Raw genomic sequence first — 20,334 nt, 5'->3', positions numbered from 1 at the left:
CGGATCGTTAACCCACTGAGCAAGGGCAGGGATCGAACCTGCAACCTCATGGTTCCTAGTCGGATTCGTTAACCACTGCGCCACGACGGGAACTCCAACCTAAGTTCTCTTGTTTCAACTAGTGAATTTAAAAAATAATGTAATCTCTAGGAATGTCACGCACCCAGAGACCCTAACAAACTCCATGGCCAAATCAATCAATAATTTCATCGTGCCCTTTGGATAGGAAACATTTTCTTTTATCTTTTGGTCTCTTGAAAGCCAATTTTTATTATAGGTCAGTGTGCAGGTCCCCGAGCTTCTCCAGAATTGTGATAGAAACACGTGATGGAGCTAGATCTAGTCCTGCAAATCCCTTACGTAAAGACGTCAATGTGTGTGAATTGGCCTGGCCACTGCCTCCTCCTGCTACACACCATGCTAACCTTTTGGACATGAAGTACACTGGGTTGCTGATCCATGGCAGGTTCTACAAGAAGAATGACAAGGCTGGTATCTTCTCACAAGATCTGTGTAGGGAAAGAAGCAAGAAGTCCACCACTTTTGAACAGGCTCATAGCACTATGATGTTTGGAAAGGTCTCATGGGTAAACTCATTTCCCTTTTCACTCAAAATAGAACCCTTCAACTTGACATTAGCTAAATGTTGGCACCACCCATCACCTACCATGTGGGCTTCATTTGTTTTATTTTATTATTCTTATTCCTTCATTGACAATTGATTATCAAGATTTTCTTTGCAAACTTCCAGTGAAATATTAAGGATAGCCTTAAATACTAAGGGGATATTTGAACTGTCAAATGTTACTTCTTTCATATTTTAAAAATGTGTGAGAGCGAGGGAGTATGTGGTTGTGTGCATGCATGCAAGAATTTTTGAGTCAAAGGTAATCTCTGGTTTTTTGGGTTTGTTTTTGTTTTTGTTTTTGTTTTTGCTTTTTGCTTTTTGCTTTTTCGGCCACACCCAGGACATATGGAAGTTCCCAAGCCAGGGATTAAATCTGAGCTGCATCTGGGACCTGTGCCACAGCTGCAGCAATACCAGATCCTTAACCCACTGTGCCACAGTGGAAACTCCAAGGTAATCTCTTATTTCCCAAGATAGGCAGGCCATTCTAGGTTACCATGCCACTAAGCTAGAAAATCTTCAAGATGTGTCACTTCTGCCTCCCCATCACCACTTGATGGGCAAGCTTATCCAGGAAATCAGCAACTCCACATGGCAGTTTCATAGGCATACATAACAACCTCAGTGACATCTTTCAGTCAGTACAGGGAGAGATCTTGACTAAATTTCAGTAGCTGCTTGGGAACCAACATTACTCATACAGGGGAATATTAGAAAAAGTTCTAGGTCAGAATGTGTCATATGAATGACTGTGAAGCTGAATCAGTCATTATTGTTTGCATCTTACCATTTGCCTGCTGCCTTTCTTCCTTCCTTCCTTCCTCCCTCCCTCCTTTTCTTTCTTCCTCCCTTCCTCTCTTGCCTTTCATTTCCTTTCTTCTCCTCCTGAGAGTCAGGGTGGCAGAATTGGCTCTTTAGTCACACCTGCCTTCAGATTCCTGCTGTGCCACTTCCAGGTAATTAAACTCCAAGAGTCCTACTTTCCATGTCTCTAAAAATGAGAGCAAATGATTCTTCCCCTAAAGGACTCTTGTGAAGTGGGAATAAGTTTGTAAAGTGTGCACATCATGGGTTAGTAAATGGAAGTTCCTTCTGCTTCCTTTCTTTTCTCTCTCAATTTCCTCATTTGTTACCAGTCCACCCTATTTCTGAGGTTTTGTTTTATTTCCTGTTCTCTTTACTGTTCCTTATGTGGAGTGTACCACGAGGCATTGCTTGGTTTCTCTGATGACACTCACAGTTAATCAATTTCTGAGCCTTGCTACAGAGAAAACTAGATAGGTAGGTAGGCAGGTAGATAGATATAAATGATTATCCATCCTGCCATGCTGAGTGGCAGTTTTTTCTTAGTTTGAAGAGAAAATTTTGCACTTGTTTTCCAGTAGACTGCCTGCCTGATGTATTCTCCCTGAGGGAATCTGTTAAGAGTTCAATCATCCAATGCAGAACAAAGCTAGTCCCAGGATTTTCACAAAAGTGGTGTGTACGGAGGTGATGGATGTATTAACTAGCCTTATTGTGGTAATCATTTTACACTATACATATATATCAAATTATCTTGTTATACATAGTAAACATATACAATGTTATATAATAGTATGTCTCAATTAAGCTAAGATAAAATGCTTACTTGCTGAGAGCAGTTATTCGAAGAATAATAACAAAATAACATTCATCAGATATTGAGCACCTTGAAAGTCTTTAATATTGTATGTCCAGGCTGTGGGTTGATCTTGTTTTTATTTTATCATTTTTATGCTAAAATGTACATTTAAAAAAAAAGTCTTCATTAATTTTATCATTTAAAATATATAATATATATTTATACACATATGTTCATTTATAATTACGTATATATGTCTCACAATCTGGCCATTTGATATTTTACTCCAGTATTCCAGGTATAAAAGTCTGTAATGTCCTCATGTATCCACTAGAGGGTACTCTGTACACATAGTTAGCAATCAGGTTGGGCAAAGGATAGTCATCTCCAGCCAGAGCTCTTTTAACATGGATTAGTGATTTAATCTCAAGTAAAATTTGACTTGATCATAGTCTTTCTTTTTTCTACCCCAGAAATTCTAGACTGAACAGGATTTCCCCTGCCCCCACCTCTCCAAAAACCTCACCTTAACTAAGAAAATGGAGTGTCATCCTTCAAAAATGACTGTAACTCAGCCATAAAAAAACAAAAAAATTGGTGTTGTTCTTATTTAAAATTTCTTTAACTTAAATAAGCAATACTCACACACATGGCTCAAAATGTAGAAAGGGCATATACCATGAAGTCTCTCAACACTTTTTTTTTTTTTTGTCTTTTTGCCATTTCTTGGACCACACCTGTGGCATATGGAGGTTCCCAGGCTAGGGGTCTAATCGGAGCTGTAGCCACCGGCCTACGCCAGAGCCACAACAACACGGGATCCTCAACTCACTGAGCAAGGGCAGGGATCGAACCTGCAACCTCATGGTTCCTAGTCGGATTCGTTAACCACTGCGCCACGACGGGAACTCCTCAACCCATTTTATATAACTTTATTCACACTCTTTTATAGTGTTGCCTTTTTTCTTTTCTTTTTTCTTTTCTTTTCTCTCTTTCTTCCTTCTCTTTCTTTCTCTCTTTCTTCCTCTTTCTTTCTTTCAACAGTATTTTGGAGACCATTCTTTATCAGTACATAAAGACCTTCCTCATTCTTTTTAACAGCCCCATCTTATTCCATGGTGTGGATGTGTCAAGTTTCATTTGTCTACTCTCCTATTGATAGTTGTTTCATTTTTTCCAGTCTTTGCTATTTCAAACAAGGCTGCAGTGACTAGGAAGGCAGAAAGTGCTTTTCCAACCTATCCTTAAAGATCTGCAAGGACAGCAGCTTTTCATTGAGAGTCTTTCCCAAGCATAACCACTTAGCTCCTCAGGAATGTCCTTGTATGTGCTAGACATCTCCCCTGCTGAAATCCCTCCCATTCTTTCCCTTGGGCACCTGCTCCTATTTTACGCTGTGGTCCCCTCCTCCTCCATTTCTCTCATGACTTAGGAATCCCTGTTTGCTCCACACCACCCGGTGTCTTGGGTTTGTTTCTGCATCACAGACACTTTCCTGATTAAGTCGTGATCCTCTTTTCCTCCCTATATCCCTGTTACCTCTTTTGATTTGGAACTTCCACCTTCGTCGCTCCTGCAGCAGGCTCTTCATCGAAGATGGGCTTGCGGAGGGCACAGTTTCTTTTTATTTAAAAAAAAAAAAAGTGGTTTTTTTTTGTTTGTTTTAGTGCAAAAGGAAAAAGAAGATAAAGTTTGCGCATAATCTTATCATGGAGGAAGGTCCACTGTGTACACTTCAGACATAGATTTTCCATCTTTATATTGTGAGTGTAATTGCATATGTGTACATATATGTAATAATTTACATCCTCTGACCCTGTATATATGTAATACTATATTACATACTGTATGTATTCAGTGTCTATAATACTGACCCTACATTTTGCATTTAGTATTATAAATCTTATAGGTATTTTCTCTAACCATGAAAGTTCTTTTTAAAATTTTTTTATATAATTATTTTTATTTTTTTCCATTATAGCTGGTTTACAGTGTTCTGTCAATTTTCTACTGTACAGCATGGTGAGCCAGTTACACATACATGTATACATTCTTTTTTCTCACATTATCATGCTCCGTCAAAAGTGACTAGACATAGTTCCCAGTGCTACACAGCAGGATCTCATTGCTTATCCATTCCAAAGGCAACAGTTTACATCTATTAACCCCAAATTCCCAGTCCATCCCACTCCCTCCCACTCCCCCTTGGCAACCACAAGTCTGTTCTCCAAGTCCATGATTTTCTTTTCTGTGGAAAGGTTCACTTGTGTTGTGTATTAGATTCCAGATATAAGTGATATCATATGGTATTTGTCTTTCTCTTTCTGACTTACTTCACTCAGTATGAGAGTCTCTAGTTCCATCCATGTTGCTGCAAATGGCATTATTTTGTTCTTTTAATGGCTGAGTAGCAGTCCATTGTGTATGTATACCACATCTTCTTTACCCAATCATCTGTGGATGGACAATTGGGTTTTTTCCATGTCTTGGCTATTGTGAATAGTGCTGCACTGAAGATGTGGGTGCATGTGTCTTTTTCAAGGAAAGTTTTGTCCGGATATGTGCCCAAGAGTGGGATTGATGGGTCATATGGTAGTTCTATATATAGTTTTTGAAGGTATCTCTAGCGATGAAAATTCTTTGTAAACATCATTTTTAATGGTTTACATCTTTTTGTGAATGATAATTAATTTTTTCTCTTGTTACATTTTTAGATAATACCCTTCTTTTTAAAATTATAAATAAAACTGCTATCAACATCTTTGTACACATTCTTGGTTAAGGCAGGACTCAGCTTGGCTGTTCGGCATTCCCGCTGACCATTATTTTGCTCTTCTTTCTGGGGCTCTTTTCCCCAGACCTGTATTACTTTCTGGGCCCCCAAATTGCTTTCTTTCATGAGTTTAGGAAGTTCTGAGAGTGAATTAGTGTTTCATGTGTTAAAACTCAGTTGGGTTAAAGGGCTAGAGAATAGATTAACTTTTATTGCATCTTATTGTGTGCTGGGGGCTTTATATCTATTTCATTTAATTTTCAAAATGGCCTTGTCTGAGATGGTTTCATGTTCTCATTTTATAGGTGAGGAAACTGAGGCTCAGACTCAAGGAACCAGAGCTAGTAAAGAACAGAGCCAGGATTTGAATTCAGGTATGCTGAATTTTAAAGCTTACATCCACTAGAGAGATGTTTTACTAATTAATTTGGATTTAAAATAGTTTGGTAGAGGTCAAAGCAGTGGTGTACTGGTAAAACGGCTCTTTGCAAAACAAAACAAAACAAAACACTTGCTCTGTCATGTTTGCCAATTTCTGTGGTGTAAATATTCCCACCATAGCTGATCTCAAGTTGCCAGTGGTTTAATTATCCATTCACAAAATTCCTGGATGTTGAACAATTGGTATAAGCAGATACATGTGGCTCTTTCATACCACTAGGCCAAAAGTTTACCCAGTTACCATGAGATGTGTATTTTCTGCACTTTGAGTTGTGATTGATTAATTAAGTAAAAATCATGTCTTCATTTGTAAGTTAAGCAAGGCAACTGTATACATCTACAAAGTCCTTCTAAAAATCAGATTTTCACAGTATCTTCAAAATTCTCTAAAGTTCAGTTACTATATGAAGCAGCTTATTTCCTCACTTTATTTAAATTTTTTTTTTCCCCACATATGAACGGCTTTCAGTGCTTTTAACTGACTCTGGGATTTCAATCTTTCTCAGAGCATAGGAATTGAGATCAAAAGACAGGCTAGTGATAAATTGTTAGGATGTGGTCAAAGATAAAAAGTTAATTTACCATGTCTTCACTTTGTGGATTAGATTACCATCAAAATATGTAATTAGAGCCTGCTACAAACATGGTTTTAATCAATGATGGAAATAGGTAGGTTGGGGAAATGTACGGGAGTTATTCCTAGGACTTTCCAGCACTACCAGGGGAAAAACCACTTAAGAAAATCCAAATGATTTAACAGTCATAGAGTAAACTGTTTCCATTCCCACAATGGTTTCAGGAAAGCAGCTGAAGCTATCATCTTCCTTCAAAGCCCGTGGTCTGCACACCTGAGTATTTCTACCAATGGTGGCTCTGTGTGATGCCTGAAGCACCATAGGTGCCGCTCGCAACCGCTTCAACACTAGTTCCATTATTGCCACAAAGGGACACTGGACTAAGTAATCTTTACAATATATTACTGACTTGGACAGGGAATTGGGGACAATCTATACTTTTGTGTAGCAACTTTTTGGTGGCAGGAAGAAGCTTTGGAGATTACTTGGTCTTGGCTGGACTTGCCAGCTGTGGTCTGATGTGCTGCAAAATCTCCATCCTTAGACTAGGATAGGAGGCATTCCCGCTCAGTTGGCAATTGACTAAGGGTGGTGACCTCTCATTACCACTGCTCTCCTTGTGAGTAGTCATCTTATTAGCAAAGGAGTTCAGTGGACTCTAGTCAAAGTTGTGTTTCAAGTTGTTTTCCCAACACATGCTGACATATGTGATGTATTTGTATTCTTTGGATGCGAGCATGATCTTAGGTCTACACTGGCAGTGGCGTGAGTACAGAAATGGACTAATGTTTGTCCCACCTTACTTGTCCTGCCAGGATCTGAATCTGTGTGTAAAACAACAATACAGCACCTCACTGGTACCACGTAGGTAGCTACGTTCTTTCAAACACACTGTGATTTGCCTGGGCTCCCTCTAAGTTGACCCAGGATGACTGCAATCTGCTTTGCATCATCTTAAAGGTGCAGTTAATCAGTGCCTGTTCTCTGGAACCCTCTGCTCTCTAGTTACAGCGTCAGTGTTTTGTTTTTGTTTTTGTTTTTGTTTTTGTTTTTTTTTTAAGGAGAAGAAGTCAGGAGAAAAATGTAGGCATTGGCTCAAATACTCCCAAGGTCTTGTGGAAGAGTACATTTTCCATTTACTCTCCATTCAGTGGTGCCTCAACTATGCTGGGAAGCTGAGTTATGGTCTCACCTCGCTCAGGGAGGAAACCATTTTTTTTCTCATTGTTAATAGTGTGCCTATCTTATTTCCTAGATCATAGATGCAAAAAAGTGCAGCCATGTCATTGACTTTATTGCTTTTGTCTAGCCATGAGAAGCAGCCTCATCTGCTTCCTAGATCCCTTGTTAGTGTGAAATCCCCAAATGGACTGATCCCTTCCTCTCTTCAGAAACATTACATTTTGATAGTAGAAAAAGCAGGGGGAATGGGTGTGGTGCTCTGACGCAGAGGGAACAATCGAGACCTGGTTTGCTCACAAAGTGCGTAGTCCAGTTGAAAGGGATGTGTAATCATGTGGGGGCCCGAGTCTACTCTGACTCTTGGCTCCCTGCATCTTTTCATCATCTGGACACCAGATAAAATACAGATGTTCTAAGCTAGAAGCACAGCACCAGACTATTTTCCTCTTGGCCTGTACTGCCTCTTAAATGCCTGAGTGCCGGACAGACTCGTTTTCAGCATTTTGGTTCAGCTATAATTCATGCAAGAGAGCCCAAGCTAGAGTGAATGGTTTTCTTCCCAGCCATGCCTCTGAAATCGGCCCGTGTTCTCTGTGGCCTTTGGCTGCTGGCCTTGTGAAGGTCTCCAAGTTCTCTTCCGTTAGGTCACACGTGGGACACTGTCATAGTAGACAGCAGCCATGGGCATCCTTTCTCTGAAACCCAGCAAGAGCCTTTTCTTCTGCCCAGATCTATCCCTCCCTCCAGCTCTTAAAACACTCATCCTGAGCAGTTCTCCTTTGAGCTGCTATTGCTTTTGCACTGAAACGACCTTTTAAACAAATCCTTGCCTCAAAATCAAAACGGAGAGCACCTCTTGTCTTTGTGAGCATCTCTGCATGGAGTGTGAGGCGGATCTTCCCAGCAGGAGGAGGGTTTTGGTTTTTTTTAACCACCTCAGACATGGAGAGGTCACTGCAAGTGTGTCATTACCTTGCAAGGAAGCCTGTGGCCAAGGCTTCAGTGTCTGGAGTCCATTTCTGAAGACTCAGGTGGGAAGGAATACATGCAGGCATTTGCTCTTAGATTCCAAGCTCCCTCACTTTTCCTCCCTCCTGCTCCTACTCAAGACCCCCACTTTCCCCGTCTGCAACTGGAAAGGGCAATTTTTAAAAATCGAGCTTGAATGATATGGCAAGTTCTAAAAATCCTGCCAGAAAGATCAGCTATTTCAGCTCAAGTTCCCATACTTGTCTAACTGGACAAGCTAGCCCTTTGGTAGTTTTCTTTTATCATGATAAAGAGATACAAGAATGTGATAAAAACTATTCTGAAATCTTTCAGAAAATGGTAGTCATTTCTTCTGTGAATGTTGTCACTCGCTCAGGAGTGGTCTGCTCCACCCAGATAGAAAATCAAGTAGCCATACCACTCGTAAAATTCCCTTTGTGGTTTCCCTCCTGGCCATACACCAGCCACAGCCTCCTGGCCTTTCCCGCAGAGAACGTCAGAGAGGCTCCGGGACTCTTAAGCTTTTGATTCACTGATCAGACTTCACCTCTTGGGTAAAGCAATGGATTTGGGGGTGGGGGAAGCAGAGGAGGTGGCTAGACTCCTGCGAGCTCTCTCCGGAGGCACATTACCGTTCCAGAAGCTGCCTTCCACCTGGGTCCGGGCAGGGCGCACACATGTCCCATGCAGCAGCTGTAACCCTCCTCGGCAGCTGCTGCACTGGTTGTGGCCAAGGCCAGTGCAGGTTTCGCAGGCTTGGTGGCAGGGTTCACATTCTCCCATCTCTGGGTTGCCATAGAAGCCGGGGCCACAGTTCTTCACGCAACTGCCGCCTACATGAGAACACAGAGAGCAAGCATGAAGCTGGGATCCTAGCTGGCCCAGCCTGAGGCTCTCTGCAAGGGCAAGTTCTAAACAAGCCGAAGGGAGTCCAAGGAACATTTATATTTTAGTTTTTTAAATAAACCACGATGGCATTAGCTTATTTCGACTAAGAAATAGATCTTTGTAAATCTAACTCTTTTTAAGTCCTTTTTCAACTGGAAATTTTAATTAACTATCAGCTCAAAGTGTTAGGAACATAGAATAAAGACCTTTACATCCTCAAAAAGCTGCAAATAAAATGATCTCTATGTAGAGACCCTATAAAGGTCCCCATGGGCTGACTGTCTGCCCTACTCTCTCTCCCGCAAACATTCAAGAGCCTGGACTATTCCCTTAAAGTAGAAGACCCATGGTGTGTTTCTTTTCTAACCAAAGTCAATAAATTGACCAAAACCTAAGACAAAGATCTTGTTTAACTTTTACAGTACAAGGAATATGCAACATGGTTTAAGTTTCAAGGAAAGAGTTGTGGTCTAAATATTCGAGGTGACTTCAATTCGGAAGCATTTCTCTTCAGTGTCCCCCCCTCCCCATTCACTCTTCTTTCCATCAGCTTGGAGATATTTGATATTAATTAGTGAAATAGGAACTATGCTTCAGTAATAAAAGCAAAAGGAAGTAGTCCTGGCTAATGTTGATTTTTCAAACCAAATTAAAATTCCTCCTTGGGAGTTCCGATTGTGGCTCAGTGGTAATGAACCCAACTAATATCCATGAGGATGTAGGTTCAATCCCTGGCCTCACTCTGTGGATTAAGGATACAGCATCTCTGTGAGCTGTGGTGCAGGTTGCAGATGCAGCTCAGATCCCGAGTTCCTGTGGCTGTGGTGCAGGCCAGCAGCTACAGCTCTGATTCAATCCCTAGCCCGGGAACTTCCATATGCTGGGGGTTTGACTCTAAAAATACAAAAAATTAAAAATTAAAAAATTAAAATAGGGATGCTCATCATGGCTCAGTGGTTAACAAACCCTCCAGCTAGTATCCTTAAGGACGAGGGTTTGATCCTTGGCCTCGCTCAGTGGGTTAAGCATCTGGTGTTGCCTTGAGTTGTGGTGTAGATTGCAGATGCGGCTTGAATCTGGCATTGCTACAGCTGTGGTGTAGGCTGGCGGCCATAGCTCCAATTCAACCCCTAGCCTGGGAACTCCATATGCCTTGAGTATGGCCCTAAAAAGACAAAAATAAAAATTTTAAAAATAAAATAAAATTGCTCCTTGAACTAGAGATACAGGAAGACTAAAACTGCTGAGATGAGCTCCCCCTTTTTCTGTGCTGAGTCCTGGAGCGTCGTTGTCACTCTGTACAATGCCATCTCTGTACAATGCTTACCCAAGAGGAAGAACCCCTCTTCACACCAGTAACACTCATTCTGGTCGCAGCTGCCGCAGTTGGTTTCACACGCTTTGCATCCAGACGCTTCCCTGTAGGTTTTCTCAGGACAGGTTTTATAACAGTGGTGTTTGAACCTTGGGGGAGAGGACGGAGTTTCTTCCATGAGCTATGTTGCCATATTTGTCTTTACCACTCTAATTTAATCTCCTTATATATGTCTACACATCTTTTAAAAAAATTATAATCTTTTTCCCATAACTTTTTGAGGTATAAATTGACATACCACAGTATGTTTGTTTCAGGTATACGACATAATGATTTGATATTTGTATATATTGCAGAATGATTACCATGATAAATCGAATTAACACCTGCCATCATACATAGTTACAGAATTTTTTTTCTTGTGAGGAGAACCTTTAAGATCTACTCTCTTAGCAACATTCAAATACTACACACTGTTAAATTTTTTTTCATTGGGGTGTAGTTGATGTGCACTGTTATATGTTTCAGGTGTATAGCATAATGATACACAATTTTTATTTTTGTTTATAGTTCTTATAAAATATTGGCTATATTCCCTGTGATGACAATATATACTTATAGCTTATTTATATATTTTTTTTCTTTCTTCCTTCCTTCCTTCTTTTCTTTCTTTTTTTTTTTTTTTAGCTGCCCTAAGACACATGGAGTTCCTGGACCAGGGATCGGATCCCTTAGACAGTTATGATCTAAGCCATAGCTGCAGCAATGCTGGATTCTCTAACCCACTGTTCTGGCAGGAGATTGAACCTGCATCCCATCACTCCCAAGACACAGCCAATCCCGCTGCACCACCGCAGGAACTCTTATTTTATACATACATTATATATTATTTTTAATAGGTGTAGATATTTGAGTTTCAGGGAAGAAAACTTCTTCTTGGTCTGTTGTGTGCTCTCCAAACCTGGTCATTAATCACCTCCCTCTGGACTCCAAGGACCCTTTATCAGGGCAGCAGAGAGGAGGCTAGGAAGAAGGAAAGTGGTACTGATATTTATCTATTGAGTACTGATTATGTGTCAGGTATTAGCTCATTTAAACCTCTGCACAGTCCCCGTATGGCAGCAGTTACTTATCTTTAATTTCTATATAGGAGAACTAAGCCTCAGGGCCCAAAGTCACATAGGTAAGGGTGGATTAGAATTTTCCTCAGAATCTGTTTGAGCTGACAATTTGTGTGCTTTTGCCACATGGCACCTGCCAGATCTGAAACAGTTCAGTGTTGAGTTCAAGTAGATTATCATGATATTTGTAAGCAGATCATTATATTAACAATGCCATGCCTTAGCTTTTATGTATATATAGTTTTACATATATCATCTATTATTCCCATTCTGCAACATAAAACCTGGTAATTCAGATTCCACTGAGTTACAGGTTCATTTGACGGGAGGACTGGAATGAAGTTGACCTTTGTCCTGTGATGAATTTCACAGCAAGAAAAAAATAACAGAGGGAAGGAAGCTTAGTATTTCTTCCTTAACATTTACTATGCAGTGTTTTATTAGCTGTATTCAAAGTTACTATATATTCTAAAGGGTTATCACTATGTGTTTTTAGAAAAAAAAAAATATCTCATGTGTGACCCTTTGTGATGTTGGGCATGTTCTTTCATTGTCCTTGTGTCTCAAGGAGCTATGAAACATGCTCCTTCATGAGTTGTAATGAAATGGAGAGGGTGACAGGGCTGGCTCCAAAGTTTCACAGAGGAAGCAGCTCTCAAGGGACAGAGGATGTAGGTGCAGGTGAAGGGGTGTGTTCTGGTGTCAAAATGAAGGCAGCAGGGGTAGAGTTAAGCTGGAGGGACAGAGTTTTAAGAGTGACAGAGGGAGAATTCTGTACCCGTTCCATCGCTATTTCTTTACTTGAGTCTGAGCCCTTCCTTGGCTCCTAGAGAAATGTTATGAACCCTCGACCACATGTCACTCACCAAGGAATGCTTGCATTTCTGCCGTTCATGTCTGCTGGGGCTGGTGTGCGTGTCACATGCTGAGTAAGTGCTAGCTATGAATGTGCTGATGCATGACTGGCTGCTCATGGCATGTCACCTGGTCTATCTTACAGTATTCCATCTGGGGGCCTCTTCTCCATCCCCTGCCTTTGTTTAAATGGGGCAGTAATTTAAATCATTTGATCAGGGGGATGTAGAGACGCAGTCATTGTGGGGACTATTAGGCAGTTCTGGAAAAGTTGCATTAAAACCATAAGTTTGGAGTTCCTATCATGGCTCAGCAGAAATGAATCTGACTGGCATCCATGAGGATGCAGGTTCAATCCCTGGCCTTGCTCAGTGGGTTAAGGATCTGGCGTTGTGGTGATCTGTGGTGTAGGTCGCAGATGTGGCTCAGATCCCGTGTTGCTGTGGCTGTGGCGTAGGCTGGCAGCTACAGCTCTGATTTAGCCCCTAGCCTGGGAACCTCCATGTGCAGTGGGTGTGGCCCTGAAAAGACAAGAGACAATAAATAAATAAATAAGGTTAAGTAACACCAAGGTTAATGGATCACTTTTTGTAGGTGTCAGCTTGTTGGGTTTCCCATTCCTTCTTATCCTCTTCACCCCTCGGAACCTCTTCCCACCCACCACTGCATTTTGAGTCCATGGATTCTGATGGAGGAGAAAGGCTGTGGGGTGGCAGGAGGAGTTGGGCCCACCAAAGGTGAGGTGCCCCCCCACTAACTCGAGGTGCAACGTGAGAGATCCCCTGCCTCCCTGAGCCTCAATGTTCCCTTCTGGAGAGGAGCACCAGTCCTGTGTCCCTGACAACCTTCAGGGAAGGGGAGTAACAGATGTGAGAATCTGTTTGTCACAAAACTCTCCAGTTCTTAGGTTTATGGGGAGGAATTAGGCAGCCTTTGTCTTATCTGAAGGCTTTCTTTTTTTTCTTTCATCTCCCTTCTTTTCTTAGATTTTCTTCCAAGAAAGGCACTAGCATACTCTGGAAGAGAGACTAGAATAGGAAGGGGAGGTGACATGGAGACATAGCATCTTTGATTTGTAGATTTGTTTTAAAGAACTTTGGAGGTGATGGTTATCTGCATTTCATTTAACCCAGTGATATGGGTCCCTCATTACCCAAGGAAGGATGAAGAGCTCACAGAACACCTGGCTTCATCCTGGACTGTCTGACTCCTGTTAAGGATGAGGTCTCCATGCAGACATTTGCAAACAACTTGCTTGGGGGTTGGGTATATTATTAAAGTCTGTCCATAAACAGCAAGGTCTAAATCTTGGTAACCCATGGCAAGATTCCTAGACACCCGTGGCAGGCTGGGTGACTTCCAGGACCAAGAAAGAGAGGATGTCCTTTCGAGGCAAGAAAACAGCTGGGCTCTTATTGCTAAATCCAAGAATTGTTCATTAATAGCCTGACAGGGGAGAGTTGCTTCAGGCTGCAAGGCCTCTTTGCTTTAATCACTGGATTTAGGATTAAGTCAGTAATGCTTAAACTGCAGAAAAAGTTAGTGCCACAAAAAAAAAAAAAAAAAAAAAGGCCAGACTCACATGTAATATCCTGTAGCACATGATGTGCAGGTTCCTGGATCATCTGGAAAAAAATTATAATAATGAAAAATCATAGACATCAAGAGTTCACTATTTGCAAAACTGAGATTTGGAAAATGCTGTGGCTTGAGACAAATACTTGTGGGATTGTTTCATGAAATGTACTGTCTAGAAATGATATTTGAATAGTTTGTACCGTTTTTAATTAGTAACAAGAAGTACGCTGTGATTTATCTTTATCAAAGCTAGTAAAATAAAAGTTCTCATAAAAACTTGGCCCTGACTTTCAAGGAGGAATAGGCCCGAGCTACTGGGTCTTCAAATTGCTGATCCAGAATACGCTCCGTGAAGAAACTCCAGGCCGCCATGGAGGTAAAGGCATCAAGCACATCCACGCACGTGTTGTGAAGGGGCTGCAAGCTTCTGGCCTTCATGTGTTACCCAAATCCTTGCCAATGTCAAGGAATGTCGTCTGGGAGGCTCCTTTGAAGTCTGGACAATTATTTTTTTCCAATACAGTATCCACTTTGTGTTCTGTACTTCATCACCCTCTTAAGGAAATTGTCCTGCTCTCATTAAGTACAATGATTCAATGTGTCCCTGTTGGCTCCGAGAAGAATTCTTTCCTACAGCTTTCAGGGCACTTACTGAGAGAGAAAGGGTTTTGAGAGTCACTAACTCAGTCTGTTTCCCTCCCTCCAACCTCCCCCTGAAAGATGCCAACTCCCAGATCCAATTAGGAAGATAATTCTGTGACTTCCACTGACCTGCAGCTCTTGTGAGTAAAAGAGTTACCTCCAAGTTCTTTCTATGATCCAACCCATAGGCTAATCCTGTTCTTTTCGTTCGAATGGGAGACAGAAAACAATTGCTCCTCTTTGAAACATTCCTCTTGGTATATGTTAATGTCACCTTCACCTTTACTTAAAACTAAAAATGGAGTCCCCATTGCAGCTAGGTGGATTAAAGACATGACGTTGTGTCTGTGTGGATGAGGATTCCACCCCTGGCCTCACTCAGTGGGTTAAGGATCTGGTGATGCTGTGGCTGTGGCATGGGTTGCAGCTGCAGCTCTGATTCGACCCCTGGCCCAGGAACTTCCATATGCTGCAGGTGCAGCTGTGAAAAGAAAAAAGGAAACTAAGTAAAATTCTGACCTTTGAACTTTGTGCCTTGTTTTCCTCTCTAATCAGCTCTAGGCTTTATTTTTGTTTTCAGAGAGTCTGCCCCTTGGTGGTAGAGTCAGCCTCACCTGAGTCTTTAGTCAAACTTTCACCTTGGGTGATGCTACTGTGTGTCACAAACACACTACAACTAATGCACATGCCATGGAAAAAATTCTAGAAGAGTTCTGCCATATAACAAGGGATCCCCAGAACCTTCTGGAATTAGCCTAGTGCTGATCCAGTGGAGAGGGCACTGGCCTGGGAACTGAGCTCCCTGTTTCTAATTTGAAGTTTTGACCCTGGCTTAGCTGTCCCATGAACTTGCATAAGCTTCACTCCACTTTCCTGTCCTGATTTCTGCAGGTGTATAGCGGGTAGGATAAGATGGTTTCTAAGCCTCCTCAAAAGTCAGAGATTCGAAAGCCAAGTCTAGCAGCAGTTGGCAAACCATGGCCTACTTGGGAGGCCAAACCCAGTCAGGGCCTTTGTTTGCATATTGTGTACGAATCCTTTCATGCTATAGCATAGGAGTTGAATAGTTGCAACAGAGTGAGAGAGTATTTACTATCTGTTACTGTGCAGAAAAAATTTGCCAGCCCCAGGCAATAGCACAGTTGGCTCATGACTTTGTTTGTTAAGTAACACAGGTGTAAATGTTCTTATCCTAACAGCTGGCCCTAGAGTTCCTCTAAAGGCTAGAACTGTCTATATTTAGGAAAATATCTTGTTAAGCTACTTGGGGATGGAGGTTTAATCAAAAGGATTAAACAAGAGCCAAGACAACTAAGGAGATAGCCAGCCCTTCTTTTAGAGGTCATGGTTTGCTCATGGGAAGGAAGTAGTTTTTATGTCTGGGTCAACGTGGTTTGCTATAGGCAACTAGAGCAGGACAGTGAAATGAACCATAAACCAAGCTAGATAAGTGGAATCAGAAATGTGAAGCTAGAGGTGCCATGAGAAGGAAAAGTTCCCTGAAATTCTTAGAATTCTTGGGGGAGGGTCTTATACTTCCGCAGCCCATGGATTGGGGATTTGAATCCAGTTTAAAGGGATGTGAAGGTCCCACTGAACCCTAGTGGTTATAGTGGGCAAGTTTATTTCCCACTACTGGTCTGTGTTTGCATCTACATTCTTTTCAGTTCTGCTCCTAAGTAAGTGGCTACTACTCAGCTTGCTTTTGGGCAGCTTTCCTCTCCCCTGCCTGTCCCTGATGCACATGTTTGACTCTGACAGTTTTGCTAATTTGGCAAGGGCTGAGGAAATTCTAATCCTGTTCTCTAATGTTCTGGCCATCCCTCCCATCTAGGAACTTAATGAGTTTGTTCTCTGCTCCCGTAAGCAGGTCGCTGATGAAAATGTGAAACAGAACCAAGCCTCAGAAATGTGCAGACCACTGTAATCTCAAGTCCAGGGACTTTGCCAGCCCAGTTTCACAGTGAATTTGGTACCTTTACAACGGTTTGCATAAATGAATAATGCATAGCACAGGAACTCTGTCTCATTACAGCTTATGAATGCCCATTAGTCTTGCTCATCATTACCAGTTGTTCTAAAGCATAAGAACTATTTAGAAAAAAATTTTCTACCCCAGAAGATCCATGAGTCAGACATAAGCTAAATGGATTTAGCTTGACCACTGAGAGGCAGCTGCTATGGGATTAAGGAAAGGTAGCAATCCGAAACCTAGAAGTTGACTCTAAGTCAAGTTGGCATTTGGATGGGAAGGAGAGTTTAAGGAGAAAGATGAATTTCCTGGCTTCTAACATGTGTGTGTATGTGTGTTGGGGTGGGAGTGGTAGGGGTTGAAGAGTCTAAACAAGCTAGAATTGTTAACTGTCTTGGAAGGTGTCATCCAAACTCAGATATTTACATTGCTCTGGTTATTTGATCTTGTCAAACTTTTGAGCTGAGAGAGCATATTTTGAGGAGGGATAGAGCAAGTTCAGACAGAATTCAAAGAGAGAGCCTTACATGTTTGGAAAAAAGCCTTCAGAAACAGCCACTGGCTTTCAGCTGCTCACATCCCAGCTAAGAAGAATGTGTGAGTAGATGCCTTGTCATGACAGGGATACAGCCTTCCTGCCTTGAGAAAATTCACTTTATCATTGTCTCGTTTTTATGGGGTGGGGCAGGCAAGACTACAATGTCTGCTCTGTCTGGAAAGAGCCTCCTGATCCTCTGTGTCGCATTTCCATGGTTACCTTGGTGACCAGCAGGGCTGGATTCACCACACCTGCACTGTCCTTATGGAGATATAGGCTCTTGCTGTCACTGTCACCTTCAGTGGTCAATGTATGTTCTCTGCTATTTTATTTTGTTCTCGGTAATACCTGTAGCCTTCACCATTGAATATGGGTTGATCAGTGCCACCTTAGGAGTTAGGTACATCTTACAAGCTATATTAGTAAAGGGACATTTTAAATTTGAGATGGAACTGAACATTAAAAAATGTCCAGAGACATATACATGCTACTATATATAAGAGAGATAAGCAACAAGGACCCACCTTTTAGCACAGAGAATTCTACTCAATATTCTGTAATAACCTATTTGGGAAAAAAATCTGAAAAAGAATGGATATATGTATATGTATAACTGATTCACTTTGCTGTATTCCTGAAACTAATACAACATTAAAAGTCAGCTACACTCCAATCATTTTTTTAAAAATTTTGTAAAATTTGCAAAAGTAATATATTTTAACCACAATAAAAAAAAGTCCAGAGAAAAAGAATTTATTTTTATAGTTTATATAAACTTTGAGCCACATAATTAGAAATCTGTTCAAGCTAAAATGACCCTAATTTGCTTTTTCTAAATTTATTTTTATTATTATGTGTTTATTTTTCATTTGAGAGAGACAGAAGAAACTCAGCGTCTTAAGAACAGCCCTTTATCATATCCTATCTAGATATGCCAGAACTAGCCAGGATTCGTTATATATTATTGAGGCAGGGTGGACTCTGCAAAACTGTGTGGAAAAGTTAATGTCAAGGTGTTCCTACCTTACCTTTGGCCATTTCTCTCAAAATTCATTTTCAGACTTCTAGGACTTTTCTCCATACCCCATGCTAGCCAGCCCTCCCTCTAGCATTGCCTATTGAAATCTTTCTGTTCCCTGTCCTATTACTGCAAAGACTAATAAGTTAGCACCTAGGATCTCAGGCTAATGGGCATATTAAACTTGCAGCCTTGGGAGACTCCTAAGCTCTCAGCTACCTCATTCTCTTCCCAGGTCTCCTAGACTCATTAGGGTCCTTCTGCCTTGACCTCTTAGGCTTCATCCTAAATGTGCCATAAAACAGCACCCAGCTCACTGTAATTCAACATGCCCTAGATGCTTGCTTTTCCCAGATGTTCTTGACCTTTTAGCTGAGCCACCTTCCCAGGTCCAATCACCTAAATTCCAGGCTTGACTAAACTTGAGGCTTTATTTGCCTTTCCAATGCCTTCCACACTCAGGCAAAGCATTAGACAAAACTGAGGCTCTGCCCTTACTTTATAGGTATCTAACTCCAATAGTAGTCCAAGTTCCATAACTACAGAAGTCAAAAACAATGATCTCCATATTTTTTGAAATATGGTTTAAAATATTAGCAAGTGCCTGCAATGTATCTATGTATGCTTGTAAATGATTTGCATGTACTGGTGCTGCATGAATATTTTACATATATTGGAAAGGCATGTTAAAGAATAAAATTTTAGAGGATAATGTAAAAATGATTTTGAATATAACTGCTCTGTTTTTCTGCAGCCCAGTGAATTGTCTTGCATACTTCTTTGGAGACCACTAACTCAGGCCACGCCTCACCAAAAGCCACATCTGAGCTAATGAATTAATATCATAAACTTCTAAAAATATGCTTTATATTTTGGTTCCTTAAAGTTATAGTTGGAAAGAATGTCTCTCTGATGGGTTCACTCATCTGCATTTATATAAGGACTTCCTGCACTTGGCTTCCAGCCCTTATTTATAAACAGACTGTATACTTCTAATTAACTTGTTGACCTAGTACTTTCTGGGTGGGAGAAAAGTTGAAAATATAAATATGAATGAACTTGTTTAAATGATAGGATTAGATTCTACTGTCTCCACCTTTCACCGCCCTCTATAGCTGTAGTACATAAAGGTGTTTACAGAACAAACTTTCTAGATGAAAATAACCAATGATTGTGTCCCTGTGAAAGACAGCCTAAAAGTTCATCTGTTGGGAATAGGTGAATAAAAAAAAATGGCTAGGACACAGCCATTAAACTTGTGTTTCTTGGAGTTTTCATCATGGTGATCAGAAAAGAATCTGACTAGGAACCATGAAGTTGCAGATTCAATACCTGGCCTTGCTCAGTGGGTTACAGATTTGACGTTGCCATGAGCTATGGTGTAGGTTGCAGACAAGGCTTGGATCTGGCGTTGCTGTGGTGTAGGCCAGCAGCTGCAGCTCTGATTAGACCCCTAGCCTGGGAACCTCCATATGCCACTGGTGCAGCCCTAAAAAGCACACACACACACAAAAAAAACAAACAAACAAACAAAAAAAAAACAAAACAAAACCTGAAAAACAACAAAAAAAACCCTGTGTTTTGCAAGAGTATTTAAAGACATGGAAATATTTTCATGACAGCCTAGGTGAAAAGGGGTGATAACCCATATCTAGGTATTTATATAATAAGTCTGTCTATCTCTATCTTTCTTTCTATCTGTCTATCTATCTAACCATATAGCTAGCTAGATACACATTTATCAAAAAGCAGAAGAAAAGCTAAAATGTTAATAGTAGTTATCTGTGATTTTATGTATGTTTCTGGACATATGTTTCTGTATTTTCCTAGTACAAGTGTGTTACAGAATTAATTGGAACCAAAAATTCTCTAAAGGGCAGAAAAGAAGTGCTCAGGTTATGAGTTCCAGGGGTCATTTGGGCCACGTGTTTGGAAACATTCCCCCAGATTTCCCCCAGGGGACCTGGCCTTTTGGTTCTGCTCTTCATTTTTCTGTCCCTTTCCTGCCCACTTGTGTTTTCTCCTCTTTCCCTTTTGTTTCTCAGCATTCCCTCATTCTGCATCACTGGGACAAGACTGATGTCCTTCTATGGGATGTGGTTGCAGCAGTGGCAGATGTTTGTACAAACTCCTTTTAAAAAATTCGCTTTTAACATGAATTGTTTTTCTGATAGGATTCTGTAAAGGAGACAGATGATTAGGAAATGGGGAATGG

The 20,334-nt window shown here is 41.1% G+C and overlaps 1 protein-coding gene and 1 long non-coding RNA gene across 3 annotated transcripts in view; one reads left to right on the top strand and one right to left on the bottom strand.

Annotated features, from left to right (window-relative positions):
- Window positions 1–20,334, bottom strand: part of PCSK5 (proprotein convertase subtilisin/kexin type 5) — a 454,731-nt gene that overhangs the window by 38,981 nt on the left and 395,416 nt on the right. The window contains exons 25-29 of one of the 2 annotated variants that reach the window (XM_021064998.2): window positions 13,954–13,996; window positions 10,408–10,544; window positions 8,825–9,025; window positions 3,771–3,851; window positions 426–509 (exon numbers count right to left, since the gene is read on the bottom strand). In XM_021064998.2, coding sequence (XP_020920657.2) covers window positions 426–509; window positions 3,771–3,851; window positions 8,825–9,025; window positions 10,408–10,544; window positions 13,954–13,996 — 546 coding nt within the window. The remainder of the gene's footprint in view (window positions 1–425; window positions 510–3,770; window positions 3,852–8,824; window positions 9,026–10,407; window positions 10,545–13,953; window positions 13,997–20,334) is intronic. The other variant, XM_021065005.2, reaches the window with a different exon arrangement.
- Window positions 1–20,334, top strand: part of LOC146407065 (uncharacterized) — a 90,105-nt gene that overhangs the window by 41,854 nt on the left and 27,917 nt on the right. The window contains exon 2 of the long non-coding RNA XR_014823037.1: window positions 5,310–5,378. This is a non-coding gene — a long non-coding RNA (uncharacterized LOC146407065). The remainder of the gene's footprint in view (window positions 1–5,309; window positions 5,379–20,334) is intronic.

This window comes from Sus scrofa, chromosome 1, assembly GCF_054392235.1.
Source record: "Sus scrofa isolate SSC_HxYL_T2T_F1_AM1 chromosome 1, Sscrofa_HxYL_maternal_Yorkshire_Landrace_v2.0, whole genome shotgun sequence".
Lineage (NCBI taxonomy): Eukaryota > Metazoa > Chordata > Mammalia > Artiodactyla > Suidae > Sus > Sus scrofa.
The sequence above is the reverse complement of the archived record's forward strand: the minus strand, read 5'-3'. Positions and strand labels throughout refer to the sequence as shown.